At 42.2% G+C, this 23438-nt stretch overlaps 2 protein-coding genes across 11 annotated transcripts in view; one reads left to right on the top strand and one right to left on the bottom strand.

Moving 5' to 3' along the window:
* The window catches only part of LOC142788370 (mitogen-activated protein kinase kinase kinase 15-like), a 150433-nt gene extending 133416 nt beyond the window's left edge, over window positions 1-17017 (bottom strand). For 9 of the 10 annotated variants that reach the window (XM_075884942.1, XM_075884940.1, XM_075884936.1 and 6 more), the window contains exons 1-2: window positions 16892-17017; window positions 4081-4231 (exon numbers count right to left, since the gene is read on the bottom strand). In XM_075884942.1, the coding sequence (XP_075741057.1) occupies window positions 4081-4231; window positions 16892-16902 (162 nt within the window). In that variant the 5' untranslated portion in view covers window positions 16903-17017. Of the gene's footprint in view, window positions 1-4080; window positions 4232-8955; window positions 9080-16891 lie in introns of all 10 variants that reach the window. The other variant, XM_075884938.1, reaches the window with a different exon arrangement.
* A 320-nt stretch (window positions 17018-17337) lies between these two features.
* Window positions 17338-23438, top strand: part of LOC119174293 (homogentisate 1,2-dioxygenase) — a 63741-nt gene continuing 57640 nt past the window's right edge. Inside the window, exons 1-2 of the mRNA XM_075884945.1 lie at window positions 17338-17682; window positions 20695-20766. Coding sequence (XP_075741060.1) covers window positions 17659-17682; window positions 20695-20766 — 96 coding nt within the window. The 5' untranslated portion in view covers window positions 17338-17658. The remainder of the gene's footprint in view (window positions 17683-20694; window positions 20767-23438) is intronic.

The following is a 23438-nucleotide window of genomic DNA, read 5'->3' on the forward strand; positions in this document are numbered from 1 at the left end:
AGAGTTACGGACACTTGTGTGCGCACACATTCAGAATGTGATTACATTGCTTCAATAAGTTTGCGCAGCGCTTGCGATCGCACCTGTTTGCTGCGATATCCAGCTTGTAAGGTGTGGTAAAGCGTTTTTTAATAATTATACCAACAGCTTGAAGCACCAAATAAAACTTAAACGATAGTCTGCACTGGCGGCTACGGCACGATGTGCATTCTCAAGCCAATCCCGCACGCTGGCATGCAGCCCCCCATGCCACAGTGGCTATTTCAGATCTGGAAGGCCATGCGTTTGCGAATGATACACCCCTGGCAGTCTTTCGTTTTCTTCTTTTTTTTTGCTGCTTGTTTTAAAAAACCCAAGTGGCATTGCCACCACCGAGATCATGTTTCAACAGGAGTAGGACCCCGTAGCAATCATTGCCTTTTTGTTCGTGTTGTGCTGGCTTAGTGTTCTGTCGCTGACTCGCCGCTCTCACGTTTCCGACTTGTGCGCGGCATCTTTTTGGCCCTGGTTGCAATGGACGTGAAGAAGCCTAAGAACTTAAACTTGGCGACCAAAAGCGACATCATTCGGCGAGTGGAAGCTGGAGAGAAGAAGTCGTCGATCGCAGAAGCTTTCGGCATTCCTTGAAGCACATTGAGCACGACTCTCCAAAACAAAGCCGATGTAAAGGCAAAGGCTCCCCAGTGCGTGCTCCCATGTACGACAAGTTCGAAAAAGCGCTGTACGACTGGTTTTAGAAACCAGGGTGAAAAACATTCCCTCTGATGGCTCGATGCTAATGGAAAAGGCCAAGTGGTTCGATGCAGCCTTGGGGGTGGACGACTTTACTGGTGGAACCGGTTGGCAGCAACGCTTCAAGAATCGCTACAGCATCGTTGGGAAGACCCTCTCTGGCGGAGGCGGTGCGACAAAGAGCCAGGACATAGAGAAGTGGCTTTCCAAAGAGTGGACGAACATTCGAGACAGCTTCTCGCCGTCAAATATCTATAATGCCGCCGAAACGGCGCTCTTCTGGCAAATGTTGCCGAACAAGATTTTGGATCCTAAAGGGACGTCTTGTCATGAAGTGAAAATAAGCAAAATGCGCGTCTTGATCTTGCTCGCGACGAACATGGATGGCTCTTGCAAGCTGCAGCCATTCATCATCGACAAGAGCAAGTCGCCACGATGCTTCAAGAACGCAAAGAGCCTCCTGGTCCGATACACGTTCAACAAAAAAGTATGGATGACGCGGGACCTCTTTTCCGAATAGATGCGTGCATGGGATGCCGAATTGGGGAAGGCACACTGCAATGTTTGTCTTCTTGTAGACAATTATTCAGCACATCATGTGGTCAGCCACCTCAAAAGGATCACAGTCAAGTTTTTACCGCCCAACACCACAACGAGGCTGCAGCCTCTCAACCAAGGCATCATCAAATCTTTTAAGGTTGGATGCAGGCGACATCTCGTGCAGAGGCTCCTGATCAACCTTCAGTTAGGGCTCATACTGAAAAGTGATCTCCTCGGAGCGATACAAATGGTAACCGGCGCGTGGAATGACGTCAAACTAGCCACGATCGTGAACTGCTTCAGCAAAGCTGGCCTTCTAGCTTCACCTGATGACTTTGGAAGCGACGGTGATGTCACAGCAGACGATGACATAAAGTGCCAGCTTTCCGTGTTTCCAGGTGCTATCGCTGAGGAGGCCACAGCGAGTGATTTCTTCAGCGCTGATGATGATGTGCAAGCTGTTTCAGACCACACCGATGAATAAATTGTGGCCAACGTCGCCGGTGACGATGAGGCCGACCAGAGCAGCGACGGTGATGCCGACGATGCCTCAACACAACCCTGTACTGCTGCAGAGCTTGCATCGGCATTTAGCCTTATTTGCCGCTGTTGTGGCGCTACAGAAGGTGCTGGGCTTGGCTATGTGGAAAGCCTCAACAATATTGAGAATGGCCTCATGAATTGATGGCTCAAACAAAGAAGCAAACAAAGCTCACAGACTTTTTTTTGTGCCAAATAAAGTGTGGTGGATTTCGTGTTTTTCTTTTGATATTTGGAGAAAGTCGGCAAGCGGAAGCTTACCCCAGTCTTTGCAAACTGCTGCTCCGAGACTCCCAGCGCTTTCAAGGTAACCCTTAAATGAACATATATTATTTCGCGATCCCCTTTGAGATCGATACTATATCCATGTCGACTATAATTTTAACCTGTGAAAGTTTCGCAACTTCCGGAGTTCGTATAGGACAACTAGACTTGTGCAAATATTCCAACACTTCGATTCACATTTGAATTATTAGAAATTTCAAAGTATTCAAAATGAATGAATGGGTGTATATTGGTTCGCATGTAACTCCTTCTAAAGGTGGTTTCACTGGAGTGGAGGAGTGCTAAACCATGAATGCACCTCTTCAAGGGAAATCCACACTGCCGCGAAGCCCCACTCCAAGGTTAAATGAACATTTATTCACACAGCTTCCTTTTTTTTCCCCTTTTTTTTAAGTTTAAAAGCTTGTTAAATAGGCTTACATGCTACAAGTATTGTAATTTTTTTAAATGTAGCATATTTCACAGGTTATCACTGGCATTCTACCAAAAGTCTGATCCTGCTACTATTCAAAGTTGTTTCCACTTCCTTTGAACCAAGAAGAATGGCCTTTGCAGCACCTTTGTTTTAATTTTGAAAAAAATATTGTGCAGGTTAGTTTGATCATAAAAAATATGCTCGTTCTTTTTATATTATGGGATATACACCCTTATTCATTTTAAAATTATTCGATTAGGTCACTATTCGTTTAGAATTCACTTCGAACCTAAAATTCGCTGATTGCACAAACCTAAGGACAACCTTTTCACAAGCGAAAATGGCTTCACCCAAACAGAAAGAAGGACACATGATAAATGGGTGCAATGGCATCAGAAATCTTAACTGGCACATATTTAGCAAAATGTTAGCTCAAAAAGAGAATTGCATTTCATTATTTAATAAACAAAAAATTATGTCTCCTTGTAACTCCTTTTAGACTTTTCCCACACAAGAGGGGCCCAAACATGAGAGCGTGTCTCAAGATCCGCGACATCGCTATGGCATCATCTGCGACACAGTTAAAAATGAGATTCAAGAACATGTCCAAATTTTTTACCACCTGATATGGGAGCGTTCCAAGGTCCTCCCTCTATGAAAACGGGGGAGATGACATACTTGCTTACCAACGTACCTACCAGGTGATAAAAAAATTTTCCCACCCAAAGCAGGGAATTGAATCTGCATGAAAAGAAGATCCGCCACAAGCGGCCTAAACGAAAAATGGTTGGTTCGCTCAGCTTTCTACAGACCAGGTTAGCTGCCCAATCTGGCCTGGTAACCGCTACAAGTGTCTTGTTAAACGCTACAAGTGTCTTCTTTCTTTGACTATTTCTGAATCTCCCACCAAATGTCTTAGTGTCACGTAGATATTAAAGCCAAAGACATTTCTCACTGTCTCGGGGGACACTATCTGTTGTACGGAAAGCAACCGACTCTATTGGGTAAGTTGTTCCACTTAAGCCGCTCCACCGTGAAGGCTGGTATAAAGCCTTGGATGACCTAGCTTTCGATGTGTGCATGCTGGTACTGAAGGCATGGCCAATGAATGCAAAAGGAATGAAGTACGCACAGCCTGATATTCTATACAGGGACACAAAAAAAAGAGACAAAGACAAGAGCTGACTAGCAACTGTCTATACTGTTACAAACTCAAACCTCATTGAAAAAAAAAAAATTGCAATTTTTTTTTCCTTGAAAATAGGTTCGTTACATAGAAAAATTCATTCTGAAGGTTTATTCCTAACACTATATCTATTTCAACACTATTTTTTCTTTACTTCGTTATAAACTATATTTCGTAACATACGAGCTTGTTATATCGAGGTTTGAGTGTATATTCCTTTCATGTTAAATAAAAATTCACCTGCTCGTCGGTGCTTATCTCGGCCTCTTTTTTAGCTTTCTTGTGTAGAATACCGTGCTATCTATACTTTATTACGCAAAACCAACTAGCCCAAAGCTTCACTCTACTGCGAAAGAAAAAATCAGAGTGAAGTTCAACGCACCAGGTCGATCATGCAGACCACGTCCATCTTGTTCCGAGGATGGCTGGTGCTGGCAGCACTGCAGGACGAACGAGCGTCCACTTCGCTCATGGCCGGTGGGCAGCTCAGCTTGGTGGGAGGAACCTCATCCGAGCTCCGGCACAGTGCTTTTCTGAAAAGAGCACGCAGCGCAGACGGAACGCACGTGTCAGTGTCAGCTCCTGTCGCTTTTTCCCACCTCCGCGTCTTTTTCAGTGTACCTGTATTGTTCAACAAATATTACTGCGACTAAGTATGTACTTCTTTGCTCAAGTGACTAACTTTCATCACACTGTTCGCTGCTGCTGATGATTCCGGGAGCTCTTGCCGATGGCAGGCGAAAAACTCCTTTATATGACATTCCGTGCATGACAAAAAGCGTACGGACTTTTATATGTCACAAACATGAACACCCCTTAAACAGCTGCTTGATTGAAGTCGATGTGAGTGCTCATTTTTTTTTTTTACCAAATTTAAAGGGGTCAGATACAGATGATTGATTGATTGATTGATTGAAAATCCCATATCAATGCTAGGGCATACAGAGGTGCTTTGGAATGCAGAAAGACATGCAACTGCTGTGCCAGTATTTCATGAAGAGGGAAGGAAGCATAAGGAAGAGCCAGCTTTTCATGGGGGAGTGGAGGATGCCAGGAACTTATGGGTTGTGTTTTTAGTATAAATGCACAAGTGGGTGAGGGCAGGGGCCGGCACTCTTTTCTTAAAAAGCAACTCCCCCCACCCAACAGCACTGTCCTTGCAGGAGTGGTACCTCACACGTCATGAAATAGTTAGCACTACATAGACCCTCGTAACTGAGTGACAATGCCAAAGCAACTGTACAATGAGAAAAATTGATGCACCTAACAAAAAAGCCCTAACAAAATAAAGGCACTGACTCGAATGTTGATGTCAGAAAGCCACATTTTTTCAGAGCTTACAGTAAGCATTCTTTTGGTGACTTAAACTTAGCATAAAACGACCCTTAATGTCAGTGAATTCATGCAGAAAAAGTCAGCACAAATGAAACCCCATTCATATCACTCCTCTGCAAAGCTCTCTGATAGTACGAACAATAGACAATATGGTATTGGCCGCTAGGTTAGGGGTACAAATAGAGGGGCGAGCTGGTTGCAGACAGAAAAGGCATAGAAAATGGCACAAGTAGCAAAACAGAGACAAAGTGTTGTGGCACGTGATGTCCCTGCGTTTGCTCTGGCTGGGGTTGCAAGGTTCTTAGCGATGAGCACAAAGACATACAGAAATGACGGTGATGCGCAGCTGCTATCTACCAAAAGCCACAGCCTAATACACTATTATATACCAAGTTGTTTTACCAAATACGTTTAGTCAAATAGGACTTTAGAAGACGGCAGCATTTAATACTCAATGCAAAATGCGCATAAGTGTTCTTTGTCAAATACTGTGGTTCTTCAAAATATGCTCATTATCAAATTTTTACTATCTTATGATTGATCCATTTGGAGAACATTTCAAACTCAGTGGGGCACAAAACCAAGGAGCAACTAAGTAACTACTATCACCGATTTGAGAGAGACCTCGTGCCTAGCACTAATGTCGAGAATTATGTCCTCAAAATGAGCAGCGAAATGCACTGAAGGCACTTATCGGTGTTCCATCTTGCACAGAGCTGGCGAATGCTAGGCACAGTGCTTCTATGGTTTTTTTTTTTTCTGTCCACAAAATGCAACCATAATACTGAGCAGTACCATTAACGATGCTTCTTTCTCTGGACTGCACCACCCAATCGAAATACAGTGTAGTATTCTAAAACAGGAGCGTCAGAGTCTTTTTGGTAAGTGATAGCGCCAGTTAAAATGCGCAAGAAGCTGTTTTATCGAAGTAAAAGTTTAAATGATCTGTATGAGATTACATAACAATCATTATCACTTTGCTTGGACTATGCGCATTGAAACATGCAACGAGAGCAAAACCAATCAAGCATTTTTCTTTGCCTATATACCTCTGTACACGTCCATAGCCCACCTGTCAACCTGGGCACACAGAAATATGAACAGAGCACAAAAATACTTGTAAATAGCATTTGAACTAACTCCACTTTGCAGCTGACACATTTCAGCAGTTATGGCCTTCAGGGAAGTTGAATGCATCAGATTTTCAGTAATTTATTACAACCTGCCAGACTTGCAAGAAAGTCAAGGCCGTACGGTACTTGTTGCATATTCTAATCATCCCTGGTAAATATGATTTATAAGATGTACTTATTGTGCAATAGGTCATAATAGGTTCTTGTGTAAAGGAGTTCAATCGCTGACTAGAAGCACATGCACAGGTCAATCATTTTACTGCAATCAGAATAATGAGACAAAACTTATTCTTTTTAATCGCTGTCATTTGCAAGATGCTAAAAATCTTGAAAATACGTACAGCACACTGCCAGTCAGTTACACAAACATACTGAGTGTGCAGGGTGCTGTGTTTATTCCTTGCCAGGTGTCTGTAGTTTTTTTCTAAGCTATTATAGGTCCCAAATTGCAAAGCCTGATTGCATCGACAGATATGCACCACATCTGAAGGGCATATGTTTATGTATATACCTGAGAGGTCCCGAAAAAACATTACGTTTTGGATGAGCACGTGACAGATAAATTAGGTGACAATGTTCCAAGGTGAATCAGAACACTAATAAGCAAATTCACAGCGTGCAATGTGGCTGAACTCTACATCTTTAAGAAAAAGGTTGAACTAGTCTTGAGTGGCACGCAAAAGAAAAAATACGAGCATTTTTTGTGTTACTTGTTTGACAGCAGTACTCATACATTAGCTGAAATTAAAAAATATATATATATTTCCCAGTGCTTTGGTGCAAAAATATGCTCGGCTGTACTAATACTCTATTTTCAATAAAGCGCAGCGTACACACTCACGATATTATGATAACAAATGTGCAGCAAGTGTGCATAGCCCATGCTTTTCCATAAAAAGTGGTACCTGTGCATGAACAGGAGATAAACATGCGAAGGAAATGGGAAGCTTGCGCTTACCCCTTCTAAGAAGGCCGTGCGAACGTACAAAGCAGCAAAATCGCTCGGAATCGACAGTTACGACAATTGCCATTCGAGCAAACTGCTGTCAGTTACGCAGGTGGCACAAGCTGTCAACAGGCAACGCGGCACGAGCATTGTGTGCCGGATGACGTATGTGTTTCACCCTTGACACTCTCAATGCAAGGCCCCTGATGTCACGCTTGGCTTCGCATCGTCGGTCGTGCAGTCACGCGCCACTGAACCGCGGTTCGTTACAGTGGCAAGTGCTGCAATTTTCTTGCACGGTTGGTGCCGTTAAGCGAGTGGTAACTGTCGCTCCGTTAATTCTCTGCGCATGCCTGTCCCTACTCACCACTTCCGGGTCAGTGAAATCGTATATACGCAAAGGACTCGTCTATTTAGTTCCAAAATTATTAAGGTAGTGGAACATTTTCGGCAGAGAATTGTGGAAGCTATGCTAAATAAAGCCACAGTTTCGCCCCTAGGCTGAAGCAATGACTGCGATAGCAAGAAAATAGAATATCACATGAAGAAGAACAAGCAGCCTGATAATTTCCACATGCCACTACAGCACAAAGAAGGACGCTCGAAAAAAAAAAACACATAGGTATACACTGGACAAGTGTAAATTAACAACTGTCATAACTGTTACATGCTTGTATTTGAGTAACATGCCAAGAATGTCGACAATGCAGAAGCTAACACTGTTTGATTTTTCTTTTTCTTCTGAACTGCGGCCCATGGAATGACACCTCTGCATCTGATGCCTAATGTACCCCGTGGCCTTTTTTTTTTTCCGTCTACATCACAAGTGCCACAGAAGGGGGCCAGTTTCAGTCGCGCATCTCAAGGGCAGTTTTTTTTTTAAGTGTAAAAGCGTTGGTGACAGAGAATACACTCAAGCTGTTTTGAGATCTTTGTTCAGCAAGTGGTAAATGGTGCATATGAATAGTTCATCATTATATCACTAGAACAAGCATGGCAAGTGGCTGTGTTGGCTAGCGCAGCAGGCTGTGAAGCGAGAGGTACCTGCTTTGAATCTCTAAAATGCTCCTAATATTTTTTAAAACTTTTCTTTATGCCTTTTTATTTATTTATCTATCTATATATATATATATATATATATATATATATATATATATATATATACACACACACACACACACACACACACACACACACACACACACACACACACACACAATACATATGCAGGACAAGACGGCGACAGCGAAAATCAGTCGAGAGTGTTGATGTAATTGCTATGGCAATAAAACTAACGCTTCCATTCCCTGATCCCAGTTCTTCTATCTGCACCACCAAAAACATAATGCACATAATTTACTACACTAAGCATCACTGTGTCGGCCAATCCTCCTGAATTCCGTGCAGTGTTTTGCAAAGGAAGACATGGCATCAACAGAAAAAGAATGTGCGAAGAAACTTTTGCAGCACGAGTGAGTTGTTAGGCACAAGCCCAAAAAATGCAAAGCTTAGAAGCTTCTCAAGCAAGCAGCACCTTGAATAGGTCATGCGCAATGCCTATTCATGGTAAGAGTATCCAATACTGCACTCTGAAACAACGCTTTCAAAGCCCCGAACTAACTTTATGCATCCTTCATCGCCCCTTTTATTACCCGACTACAACAAACTTGCTCTATGACACTACACCAAAAGCGTCTGTTTTTATACCATTTATGAACACTGAACGCCAACGCAATAAAAGTTTACACATCAAGCTACGCTATTAAGTTTTGTAGCGATAATTGCAAGCATGCATTTGCGTACTATTCACTGCCATTGCCATTGTGCATAGAAAATGACGTACCTTGTGCAACAGCAAGTTTGTAAACGACGATGTATTGTGGCTTATGAGCTCTAAATGATAAAGATGAAGATGTAGCAATAACATGCCATCATTATGCATTTTTCTTCTTTTGCATTTACTTCCCCTGCAAATTAAAAAGTTAAGTGTCACACAGTGAACTCAAATTCCTTCAATTCTTTTTGAGTAATGTGCCTAAATTCTATAGATGTCCCCATGGAAGGAATTCCTGCTGTCCATAATTTTCCACATTGCGATTCAGCGGTATTCACAAGCGAGAAAAGTTATTTTTTTTTATAACTACTGCATACTGCAAACAACATACTTAAACCCTTGAAGGGTTTACGACAGCAAGTAGAGTATAAAGAAATATCGCAAAGCCTACGTATAGAACATCAAAGTAATATCAGCAGTCGTCAGTAGTCGTTTTAATCTACATCAGTGGCAAATATTTTGTATTGTCCTGTTTATTGTTTTTACCTCGCTAAAGATTGTATAATTGTTCTAACGGCTCTGTAACACCCCCACTCCTGCTTGGGCCCATTTGTGGCCTGCAGTATTGTATAAATAAATAAATAAATAATAAATAAAGGTCCAACTTCAGAACATTAGATAGTCATGAAAATTATGTCAGATTAACGAGTGGCCCTACAATGGGTGAGTAAAAAACAGGTCTTAATCAAAATATGAATGCATTGTGATGCACAGTGTTCACGCACTATAATATAATTTCATTAAAATCTCATCATTAGCCCATAAAGCTATCCGTTATAAGCGCATTTGGCTATAATTCACATAAAAAATGTGAAAACAGTAACAGAAATTGAAATCAAGTCATGAGTGTTAGCTAATTCAGTCTCACATGTCAGCACTTGAGCTTAATCAATTATTACGCTTTCTCTGCTTAAGTGCAACTATTTCATAGAAACTTGCTTAAATAGGAGAAGCGAGGAAGGAGATCACTTACAACTAGATCTCATCAACATAAATTGCAAGATAAAAAAAATGCAAGCACTTATCTACACAAATCAATATCTCCGCTAGAAAACAGCTCAAAATTACTCTCAAAACTCATTTTTGAAAGTCGTAAGTGTACTTGTCAGTGCGAATAAAACAAGCACGCATTTGCAGCTTAAAAAATAAACTTTCTCAGTACATGTGTAATCTACAAGGTAGGCCTCCATCCTGTTCACGAAGGTGTACTGTCTGAACAAATATCAGCTTGACGCTTATTTCCTTAAGATGTGAAACTAGCTTCAGCAGTACTCCATCAAAAAAAAATATTTCCAAAAGTTAGAAGGTAGCAAACGTATTAACATTTCACGCTATATACCGCTGCCAATTTATGAGAAGAGTAACAAACAGATACCAGTAACACAGTGTATTGCATGGCAATTAATTAATTATTGTGGTAATGACAGAAGCTTACAAACACCACAACATTGGATAAGATCCAACAACAACCATCAGGCAACTAGGCCTCAGGGCTTTGTTGTAGGCTGCACCTGGCCCTCTTCGACTCTGAAAACACCTTCAGGACGAAGACGAACAACCGCATGAGTGTGATGCCCCGGAAATTCACCGGAGTGGCAGTGTACAACGTCGAAATGGATGACTACAAAGGTGCCTGCGGCAAAGGAAAGTTTGTCCGGCTGAAGGCCATCAAGGCGGCGCTTGCCGCGTGAAGCACCGAGCCGAGCAGCCAATGGGCGCTCGTGCTTCGCATGGTGCGTGACCTGTGGCAGTCCCGTGGCAAAGATGGAGCCACCTGAACATTCAAGGAATTTCGCCAGGATTTGGCCTAGCGACGGTCTTGCCAGCAATAAAAAAAAACATCCTTAAGCAACAACAATGGTGCATCACTTATATGCAAAAATTTTCTAATAAGTAAGCTAACCAAGTTTACAATCAAATACGTGTACAAAGATGTGAAATCTGTTGACACAAAGAATGTGCCAGGCAAGAGCACGAGGCCATTTGGTGTTATACTTGAACCCGCCGCAGTGTGATAGCAGCCACTACACAGCCTACAACATACTCTTTGTGTATCTGTTTGTAATATCCGTCTTAAGGTCCAAACAAAAAAATTCAACTAAGATCTCAGAATTTATCTCCCAGCTTCTCTTTTTTTTTTTTTCAGGGTTGGTTTGCAGGAGGCTAATAAGCAACTGTACAAGACAGCAAGAGTGATTAATTGAATGGCTTGCTACTACATTGCAACAGAATAGACAGGTGGGCTAGTTGTAAATTCCTGATTGATGGTTGATATGTAGGGTTTAACGTCCTAAAACCACCATATGATTATGAGAGACGATGTAGTGGAGGGCTCCGGAAATTTTGACCACCTGAGGTTCTTTAACGAGCACCCAAATCTGAGCACACAAGCCTACAGCATTTTCGCTTCCATCAAAAATGCAGCCGCCGCAGCCGTGATTCGATCCCGTGACTTGCGGGTCAGCAGCCGAGTACCTTAGCCACTAGACCATCGCGGCAAGGCTAGTTTGTAGTTCACATTCGATAAGCAAACTGGTAGCGCGGAATGCAGCGCTCACGCTGCATGGCTCTTCCCGGTCTGTTGTGTGTACCCGCGCTCCCAGTTGACTTGCTACTGACTTTGGAAAATGAGACTTATTTCTGAGCCATAATGTACTTGTGAAGCGCGGCAGTTTGGGCTAGTTGGTATGACATGACGAATGTAATAGCGCGAACTCAGAAGGACGAAAAAGATACAAGAAGAACACGCCTTCTTCTCCTCCCTTTGTCCTCGTTCTGTTCTTGCTATAACAATCATCATGTACTTGTGAAGTTTTTAATATCTATTTTAAAAGCACCTAGGAAAAGTGCTGAGAACAAGAAAGTAGCAGCAGCAGGATAGGTGACAGTAGCAAGATTACTGTTTCCTAAATTTAAAAGGACGCACCCACACACATGCACGCATGTTCATGCACACACACACCAATGCACAAACATTTGGCCATGAGTAGCTTACAGTCATATATGAAATATTGGTAGTTAGATAAAATTCATTTATTCTACTAATCAGAGTTGTCGTGGCTGCTTATAATAGATGAATGTGGGCGAATTTTTTTTTGTCGACTCACCAGCAGAATATTCCAGTTGCCTGTTGAGTTTCCCAGGCTTATACACGTTTTTCTTTAAGTAAATTCAGTGTTCATTACGTTCACTGATAGAGCATTCATCGATGCTTTGCAAGTTTGATCGTTGAAATCAAACATACATTGAGGGTAATTAACATTACTAATGCTCTGGAAAACGTGCGGTGACCATTGTAGAAATTCCTTCTGAGACTATTGTGGGGTCCGCAAATAGAGAGAGCCACGCCACGCTCTTGGAGTGAACGGACACAGTATACACAGCCGGAACAAACCAAACCAAACACACATTTATTTAACTGCTTTTGATCGATGATATTGTCAGCCGAATTATTATAACATCATTCATGATCAACACGCTAAGACATCCTTACACAATATTAAAGAACACTCAACAACATGACAAACAAGGCGGTGTCGCTAACGCCTGACTCACCACGTGGGCCCACCGTAGACAAATTCACAGGAGGTGTCAGCACCCCCACACTATGTTAAAAAGTTTAAATGTGTTTTCGTTCATAATAGCACATTTTTCCAGCACGAAAGGATTTACATTATTCTTTTTCCTGCCTTCACACTTGGTATCGTTGTATTAAAATTAAAAATATTTTAAAAAATGGCAAAGTTCATCAAACTATCACTTCTACAGCACTTCAATTGGAATGATTATTTGCTAGTAAGCTGGGCGGCATATAGAAACTCTGGTACATATTATTACAACGCAGAACAGGATGGTAGAACTATGAAGAGACAAGAATGACTGCTTAATGCCAAATGAGCTTCACTGTTTTATACATTAGACTACATTGTGAATAAATACTAAAAAGCTGTAAAGCTAGAAAACAATCTACACGTCACTATCACCTACTAGCTGTACTGGTTTCTCAAGAAATTGCAGATCCCCCCAACGTAAAGTAACTGAGGGCTTATTAATGTACAAGCTACTCTCATGTGACATGCCAGCTTGCTCTCCATTGACAAGTGTGCAGTCATCTGAGATTGTCAATGTAAGCCTGATCTATTTTAACGTAAATGCAGGGTAAACAATGCCTTTTATTCTATTTCGGATATGGCTGGTGCGTTGTCGCATGTGATCATTTTTGCTAATTGTTTTCATACTAAGTATAACGAACACATAAGGCACATTACTGACATACAAGATGCAGACGAAAACAAAGCACTGCTCACTAGAAACGAAATTCAGAGGATGATGACAGTTTTGAGACGTGTTCCAAAAGTTCGCAACAAAATGCGGTGGCATTCCAGTTACACGGAAGCACGAACACATTAAAAAAATGTTTCGTTAAAGGAATAGCCAGAACATTATATTGTTATGGGGAGACTGACCACCCTATTTCAGAAGTGATTCTAGTTTCAAAGTTTTTTTTTAGACTTTCTGCAAGAAAATGACCCATTTTACTCCATGCATTGCAATGTGTATACTGCAACAATTAGTTTAAAAGGTTATCTATAAAGTTTATTTAATTGTGAACTAATACACCTTGATTTATAGTGTAAATAATGTGTGCCACTTCAAGTAATACAACTTAAATGTAAAACAAGCTCACGCTATGTGCCACAGGGCTGTCTTAAAATTTCTGCTAGCAATCGAACGTACAATCTGGGACTTGCTTACTTTGCAGAATAATTCAGAAGGACCATGAAACACGTCCAGTGCACGGAACAAGAGCGCTAGGACTGTTAGAGACGGGGGAAAGTCGGTTATCGTGCGAGGCACTCACGACTTATCGGGGCTAGATAACAAGACGAACTTTTCTTTGTTGGCATTCCAGCGGAGCTGAGAAACTACCAAGCACAAGAAGCTGCGATGTGTAGAAAGCCTTCCCGATAACACAGCTAGTTGTGAACATGTATTTTTTTTTTTTTAGGTTTGACCTAGCAATATATACCAAGGGTGCTCCACCTCTGCTACAATGTTCTTTTATGCGACAAGTTGACCTGCATAGGAATCAGCGAAAAGCTGCTTACAATGTGCTTTAGAAAGCCTAAAGGTCAGTAGCACAAAGAGCGAGATAAAGATAGATAACACAGTGGTTATAAATGCAAAGGTTCTAAAAAGAACCCAAACAGTTGTGAAAAAAAAACTTAATTAAATGAACAAAGTAGTAGTATGCATAAACAGAGATGTGGTTATGGTGCAAGCACCAAGCGACACTTCTGTTTCTCTTCTAAACACTTCTGATTATGCAACTGCTTTCGGTTCTTCAAACGCTCAGAATGAGTCTTAAAAAAAAAAAAGTGATATGAAATTTATTGTTCTGGTTCAAACGAAGAGTTTTATAAGATACATGTGACATAGCAGCACAGGTAATCTTAAATTAAGGACCAATTAGGTGTTAAAATTATTAATTAAAATTCATTGAATGCATTCGTTGAAAGAGCAGGCCATTTTCTTGTGAACAGCTGGGATAGTTGAGGCACATCGCAGAGTTGATCTTGAACAAGCGCCAATTTTAACATGGCCTTCGAGATGCACTCGGTGTTCACCACGTTGAAGTGAGCGGTGGTTAAGGTGCTTCGCTACAGACCCAAAGGTCGCGGGTTTGATCCTGACCGTGGCGGCCGCGTTTTGATGGAGGCGAAATGGCAGACGCCCGTCAACTACGCAACATCAGTGTACGTTAAAAGAACGCCAGTTAGTCGAAATTCCCGGAGCCCTCCACTACGGCGAGTCTCATAATCATGTCGTGGTTTTAGGACGTAGAACCCCAGATAATATATTGAGAAGCATTTGAGCAGCATGGCGAACCACAGTTAACGCCCTCAGTGAAGCAATCAGTTTGTGCTTTACCCTCGCCAAAATCAGAAGACTGTAGTGACTGAGGATCAGTCCTACATCCTCAAGAAGAGTAACACAGCACCATACTTGCCAAACAGACTCAACAATAACATAAAGCAAGAAACTTGTTTGTGATCGATGCGATACCTCCGTTCTGCAGACGCATCTATAGGAGGTACAATTGCGTGCTCATTAAGGCGTTAACGGCTTCTTTTGCACTTTGCGGGTGTCAACCGCATCTTTCTGAATGGATATTTCTAGCGATTTTAAGTTAATCATTGTGATTTACTTTTTGGTTATTACTGTTAATTTTAGAACTTATTACCTTGTTCATTTATTTTTGCGTGGTTTTGAGGATTTCTACCTTTATACTGGACCTATTTATATTATTATCTGGAGTTTTACATTCCAAAACCACAATATGATTATGAGAGACGTAGTGGAGGGCTTCGAAAAATTTTCACCCCCTGGTTTTTTTTAACGTGCACCGGCAATGTCCAGTACATGCACCTCCACCATTCCGTCTCCATCGAAAGGCGACCACCTCGGCCGGAATCGAACCCCCGACCTACGGGTCAGTAGCCGATGTTCCAGACCTGCATGCTGAGCGCTCGATTGTGAGAGTGACCAAGCTACGTAGTATCTACGGACGAAAAGCCTAAACATTCGCACGGAAGTTCTAAAGGGCGCCGCAGTCGGTGTGTGACATGCGAACGAGTTTTCAAAGCGCGAACCAAGCCCCACGCGATCCCGTCACTGTCTTCAGCGGCGCTCCGTCGTCGTTTATGATACGCAATAAAGTGCTATATACAACACCCCTACGCGCTTTGATCGAGCGCAGCGAACTTCGTGCGGAGACCACAGCGTACACATAGCGCGGCTGCAAAGCCTCAAAACACCAGACGCAGCGCAGCAGTATCTGTGTGTGTTAGCTCGAAACATCTATACAGCGGTGAAGTTTGCCGGCGCGATACGGAATGCGTGCCGCTCGCAAAAGTACAGACACGGTAGCAACAACAAGAGTGGATGGATATCCGGAGATCATCAGTTGACACTACGAGTTTTACGTACAGTAGCGCAAGGCCGTTCAATTTTAGCGCCAGCACAACAGAAAAAGTTGGATGCCGGCTTACGATTTCAGGCAGCCTTTCGAGCTTCAATCGATCGTTTATGAGAACAGGTTGATTCGAACAAATGTCAAACGAAAGTTTCCAACGGGCGTGTGAGTTTTTTTTTTGCGCTTACTTTATGATTTAGGGCCCGTAGTACGACCTGATGAAAACTCGCAGTACGTACCGCACAATAAATACCAAACAAAGAGCAGGACAGACCACAATAAATGCCAAACGAAAAGCAGGACAGGTTAGTAACGGAACTAATAACACTTCCAAAGCGCACAACACGTAACGTTTCGAAGCCTGTGTTGACCTGCGGTCAACAAGCGCAACTATTTCGGCGCGTTTATTTTTTCTGGACCGCCCGCGAAGCCACGGCTTCGTGGTGGCGGTCTCAAGTTTTTGCTTTCCAAATTAGGAAAGAGATCGTCCTGCTCACTGGAAGCACACGGTTCTAAACACAGGACACCGAGCTGGGGCGGCGATTTCGACCTCCATAAACGAAAGAAGACCAGCGAGCCGGGGCGTCGTACTCCCAAAGAGACACACTCTACGATTGCCACATACAACCGTTACCAAAAACAGCTGCCGCTCGCTTCGTTTGCACGCTTGTAAGAGCACGACGGTGCCACAAACCGCGTCTCCAGGACAGCATTAAAACGGTGCTCACAACACCGACCCCCGTGAGTGTCACGACCCCGCGGGTCAACAAAACCACGATAAACGTCCGGCTGGTCGTAGTAACCAGCCGCGTAGTCGCACAAACTAGGCGGCAAAATCAAGCGCTGGCAAAGCGACTGGCCAGCAATCTTCAGCTTCCAATGGCACTCGCGGACGTTCTTATAGAATTGCGCGGCAAAGAGTGAGCGCGCAGGTAGCGTTGGCGCCGTTGTAAACGATCGCATTCCTACCTTTTGAGCATGAGAATTTCATGGAAACACCAACCACGATCGCCTTTCACAGAGTTTTGTGGCGGACGCCATACTTTGTCACGTGACGCGAAGCGATGTTAAAGAAAAGACAAAACAATAAAGCGCCATGCTTGTTCACGTGATTTAGACGTGCTTGCGTTTCACGGTCACGCTTGTTTTCTCAATTACGCGCAAATTCCCGCTGTTTTTACAAGCCTAAACTTCGCTAAGCTGCACGAATGGGCTTTACATTCTAAATTGCTTCTCACAGAAAGCAATGCAAATTGTCCTGACATCTGTTGGCGGTGTTTAAAACCTTCGCAGTGCTTGTATGGCTTCCAAAATCTAAACGCGTGCACTCAGTTATCTCAAAGGACATAATAATGGGAACCGAAACTGCTAGTGCGACTCGCCACCAGGAGATGGTCATTCCGCGAGACGCGCGAAAGCCGCTTATGGCACGGCGCGGCGATTAAACGGCGCGCTCTCCGAGGTTACTCAACCAACTGTTTTTCCTGATCGCTGCAACACGCCACTGCCGCTCTAGACGCGCGAAGTGAAATGCGGTAGGCTAGGGACGAGACGTCGTGAAGCGCTTCACACGAGAGGCCGCTCGCACGAATGAGCGAAACTTGAGCGCTCTCATTATCCGGCGATAAGCTTCCAGTGCGGCCAAGACCTCCCCGCGGCTAATCAGAGAAACGTCAAATCCCGACAGTCTTTCGCAGCGGCAGTGTGTTCGCTACGTTTTTGTGGACGTGTACGAAATGTCAAAGAAAGAGGAACTCCACGTAAGTATTGCATGCGTTACTGCCACGCTGTTCGCTCGTTTCTCTTATTACTTTCGCCTCAATTTAAAGCAAGCATACGTATGATGAGCCCATGTGTGAATTCGCGTTTGGGTGTATACAGTGAGACATGTGTTTACTGTGCACGTTTAAAGCGCGTGCAACAAGTGAAACAGTTCATAACTCCCGGATAAAACATGCGCATTGCATTCATCTCCATGGACAGATCAGCTGTGTCATGCGATGCATGTGCATGTTTCACGACCCATGTTTTCGTGGCTTCTAAGCTACAGATTGCGAGAGTCCACATTCAAGCTGCCAAGGCCGGCTTGTAGATATATCGTTGACGGGGGTATCAAATTTATTTGACAGTGCATCCGATGCACGTAATGACGCAATAAGTAAAAAACTATGGCGCTAGAAGACAGACTAGCAAGTATTTTAGGCGTCGTGTGGGTTGCCAGAACGTAGCAAGTTTTATGTGCATTTCAAGCAAGGATTACGATGCCATCCACAAGGACTCTCGGGTCAAAAGAGAAAAAAAGGTCGGGGATCTCTTCACCGAGAAGGTTTTGTATTACGAGCACGTGAAACGCATATTCATAATCAGTAATGTTATCTCTGTGAGCAACTACGCTGAAAATGATAGGCAGTTAGGAGAAGCACGAAAAAAAAATACTAAGGAATAATAGAGGGATACATTAAGTAATCCAAGGGCTTCCGCTGCAGACGGGCTTGTCAGCCGGTTTTTTTTTTATTTCCACGTGATGCGAACGGCGCGCAAATTACAGCAGCAGACGATTCTTGACGCCAATACGCGCGGACAGCCATCTTGTCTCATTAGCTTTTTTTGTTATTGTTTTTCTTTCATTCACGGCGTCCCCTCGCCCGGAGGGGCTAGTCTCAGGAACGCGCCTATCGCGAAGCTACGTGTTAAGAAAAAAAAAAATAGAGAGAAATAGATCGCGCGAGCCAAACAGGATTCTGGGACTTCTTCCACGCCGCCTTGGGCTACAGTTTCTTCGTCTTCAAGGACAACAACCACCCGGCGCGGCTGCATTAACTACCCGACGTAACAAGTGCGACTTCAGACTGGATCTCATCGCATGGGCTCTTTAGACGGTGCTCAAAAGACTTCCCTTCCCCCCTCCTCTCTTTTCCCGATCTCCAATGATAATAAACAGGTGAAGGCAGAAGAGACGGAATTCCTTCCGTATCTCACAAGGCGTCGCTTTCTAGGAAGAGGGGGAGTTGTTGATGTTATTATCCAGTGGGCTGCATTTGTTTTGTTGGTGCTGCAGGCGTGAGTCACGCAGTGTAATCACGCGGTCACGCAGTGTACAAGAAAAAACACACAAAAAAACAAACGCTATGCTGGAATATATATCTTTGGACGACTATCCTCCAAAATGAGGGAAAGAGCAGACTACGTAATGAATATGGTCTTTTGGTTAAGCGTTGTTAAGCATACTTTTCCTGTCACATCACCGGAATACTTTACTGTGGGTCTCTAAAAATAAACCTAAAACAAAAAACTCCTACAGATCCGGATAAATATTATATTTTATCTTCTCTGCAGAACGCAAGAACGTCAATAATCAAGAATCTTGTGTTTACAACAGCTATCGCAGCAACCACGTACTACTTTAACAAAAGTTGCGATAAAAAGAACCAGCCAACTCGCAGTCAAAAGTTGACAACAACAAGCTAGGGTGGCTTGAAACGTTGAGAAATGTGTCCAAGTGCTACAGTTTTGATCATGATGGTAATGATGATGTGCGGTGGTTTATGACACAATTAAGAGCCGGGTGCCACCAAAATGTACCACGATAGATTTTTGAAGTGATAGAGCACGCTTGTTGAGCAAACCACGTGGACACCGATAACGTAAGTCACAGGGATAAACGAGGGGAAATCATGACACAGGAGGGTACTGATAAAAAAATATTCAGAACAATGAACAGTTGTAGACTGGTGATTGGATATAAAGATAAAATTATGAGCCTGGATATGCATATTCAACATATTAAAAAAAATACAGCTGAAATTTTCAATTTGTGGCGCTTTCTTTTTTTCCGCATGTCCTACGAGTTTGTTTCGAGTGCATCGAGAATTCTTTGGGAGGGCTGTCACCGACTAGGATTTGCCAGTATCATTATACATGCCTCAAGGCAATTGAGTAATTTAGATAATTTTATTTATTTACTTATTTATTTATTATCTACTGAGCAAATGAAGTCCGTGCAGGGTGTGTAGAACACAATAAGTGAACAAAAGTAAAATAATATATTGTTGAACGATAAAATTCTCGCACACAACTGGATAAAGAGCAAAACACATTTTTAAGAGGACTACTTTAAACAATGCTCGTGTAAAAATAAAGGATAATGATATATAGTGTCTACATAGGTAAATTATTACAAACCTGCATGCATTAATGGTGCGCGGGAAATAAAAAGAGTATTCGAATAGGTTAGCTCAGTCAAAATAAATGGTTAGAACATTTGGGTGATGGTGCCAAGTAGGCCTCTACAGTATTATGCTTAAGTACACTGTGGGACCGAGTGAAAACATTATAGTGAGTAACTGCAAAAGAAATATTATTAGTTTGCGAATATTCGCTTCGATTCTCAGTGTGCATCTCTTCAAGTTTGAGCTAGAGGGGTGCGCGGTGCCGCGATGTGCCAAGCGGGGTAATTTACGATAAATCGATTACAGCCTTGTGCATGAGCAAAAAACTAGAGATAAGCAAACACACATGAACTAATGAACGGATGAACGAATGCTTCAAATGAAACTTAGAAGTGCGGCAGCTTGGGCTAGTTGGTATGACATGATGACAGCCATAGCACGAGAACAGAACGAACACACAGTCATTTTTGTCTCTGTGTGTTCGTTCTGTTCTCGCGCTATAGCTGGCTTCAAATGAGGCACACAAAACCAAACTAACGAAAATAACCGATTTGCTGCACGGAGTGTTGAACCGCTTGCTTCAGAGATTAATATTGTTTCCAGTACTTGACGGGTTTCGGCAGCGAGTTTGCGTCCGAAGATCCTAGGTGTCCCGGGTCACTTCCCGAAGGCCAGGTAAGAAATTTTTGGTGGCTATTATACTTAAGACGAAAAATAAAACTGAATTACGCTTTTTTTTTTGTTCTGCCGGCGCTCTCGCAGATGTCTCGTATACGGCAGCCTTCTGCACATTGGTTAAACCTTGCCGATACATAATCACGCTTTGGCTAACCACATACCGTATTTGCGTGGTCACATAATATAATTAAACTTTGGCTGACGTTAGGTAACGTTAGCCAAAGGTAGCCAAAGTGTGGCTATAGCGTTAGCCAAAGTGTGATTATGTTCTCTGGTTAACATATGAAACAGCTCGGCAAATAAATTTTTCGGTTGATCCTTATAGTATTTAAATAGGCAACGTGTAGAGTGGGTCAAATACATTCCTGTATGAAATTCATGTAAGAGATTAGATAGTGGGAAGCTCGAAATTGTTGATAAAGAAAAAAGAACGACACTTATATCGTCTCACCTATCTTCGTTACGATATAGCAAATTTCGTCAGCCTTTAAAACATTGAACACAGAGCCGCATTTATATAGGGAGGCCAAGAGGGTTCTGACACGCCCCTAAATTTTTTCATGCTTCGATTTTCTGGTAATACTGAAGGGCTTTCACGCCTTAGCATCGACGGCCTCTTGCCAAAGTTAGCCAATCTACACATAAACACCACGCGAAAATAGTTCCTGGGTATACGACCCCGATTGAGCTTCAAATTTGCATTCTCAGTACCCGTCGCACGTTAAAACTTCGGAAACACTCGCACACATCAATTAGTTGTACTCGCACTCATCAATTAGTTGTGCTAATTTTTCTTCACTTAACGCAATAACTAAAGTAAATGGAACCTTTTTTTACGTATAGGGAGTGTCAATGTATACATGTTACAGCATATTGAAGTATGTTTTCTGTCTTTTTTAATAATAGAATCTGCTGTCTTGATATATGCTGTCAAGTTATGCTTTATGTAATCCCTATTTATTTATTTATTTATTTATTTATTTATATATTTATTTATTTATTACCAGCAGTGCTGTTTAAAGTAGTTGGAAAATGCGACATTCCAAAAAACTCGATTAGGTATTGCACTGAGTATATAGTCAATGCACAGCCTGGCCAGCTATCTATATATAGATAAAGTCTAAGTTAAGATTAGTCAAGGCTGGCTAATATTAGCTGTACATGATTGACATTAGTTAAGCTTAGTTAAGCAATTGATACCACGCGATGGCCAATCAATGGGTAATCGAAAATCGACCAAAGACCAGCGAATTCCAGAAAATGCTTGATTGAGCTTAGCCTAGCCTGAAAAGCATGACCAGTACCTTGTAATAGCCATTCGATAGCCAATAAATAGCCTATAGATAATTGATAAATAACTAAAAATTAAATTACATAGAAATCATGCGATATGTCTCGCTGAAGAAGCTGTTTATTTATTTATTTATTTATTTATTTATTTATTTATTTATTTATTTATTTATTTATTTATTTAAGACCATGCTCTGCTATTGCAGGAATTATAGCATGTATACCAACAGTAGCGAAATAACAATAACGTCCGAATAAACAAAATTGTTTAGTCAATAAAAATTCTGAAGGAGCCATTCTTGTTCAAGGTAACAGCCATCATGTATCAACGAAGGAAAATATTTGGGCTATGAGAAGAGTGAGACGCAATTAATTTTATTCGTGAACCCCACAAGAAAACAACAGCAACAACAAAAAATTGCGCGAATACGTCCTTGCGACACTTTACTTGCCAATTTGCGTGGAGTGGCGATTTCTGGATGACACGTAGTGTGGGTTCACGACGTACAAACTTTCATTAGTGCCAATGTTTTTATTAATAAATTATTACGAAAACGTTGTACTCGAAAATTATCTGCGTTGGAGAAGAGATTTCCAACCCACAGGTCGCTCATGTTGTTGCTTACATTTAGTAAAGGTTGTATAAAAAAGTGGTAATGTACTCGGGTCTATGTTTTATGCATTCCTGTTTATGGATTAACCTATCACCGAGAGGATGCCACATATGGACGAGAATATTCAAGAATTGGCCATATGTCACAATAATTGGTCACATTTTTCAATATTCTTGTTCAGTTTGGAGTAAGCATACTCAAGAATCGGTCTCACTTTCTCAGGCGGCTGATTCCTCCTTTTCATTGTTCCCAATGTTTTAGGTCACGCTTTTGTTTTGAGCGTCATGTATAGAAACTTTTCAGGTATTGACGCTTTTCAGATATTATGCAGGCGGAAAATGCTTAAAATTTTTTTCCTGCGTTTCTGTATGGACAGTCCTTGCCTGGATTCCACATTTTGTACACAGTACAAGAAACAACGACAAAGAAACGCACAAGAAAACTCAAGAAAATTGCAAGAAATCACTTATATATGCATCTGTACGCGTTTCGTGACTGTGAAAATGCAGCGAATGCTGTTGGAACGAAACTTTTGACGAGCGGTACATAATTGGCAGCCGGAGGGGTTAGCGTGGAATTAACGAGGGCCGGAATGTGCACTCTTTTTTTGTACGTCTTTAGCGACGCCTATCAAGAATTCCTGCAGGAACGCCGAAACACAATGACTATGCTGCCTCTAATCAAAACTCCGTGTCAAAAGGAATTCTCAGATCAGAGTGTATACGTGCTGACAATTGACATATGAAACGCCTATATAGAGTGAAA

The sequence above is a fragment of the Rhipicephalus microplus genome, unplaced genomic scaffold (genome assembly GCF_043290135.1).
Source record: "Rhipicephalus microplus isolate Deutch F79 unplaced genomic scaffold, USDA_Rmic scaffold_56, whole genome shotgun sequence".
Lineage (NCBI taxonomy): Eukaryota > Metazoa > Arthropoda > Arachnida > Ixodida > Ixodidae > Rhipicephalus > Rhipicephalus microplus.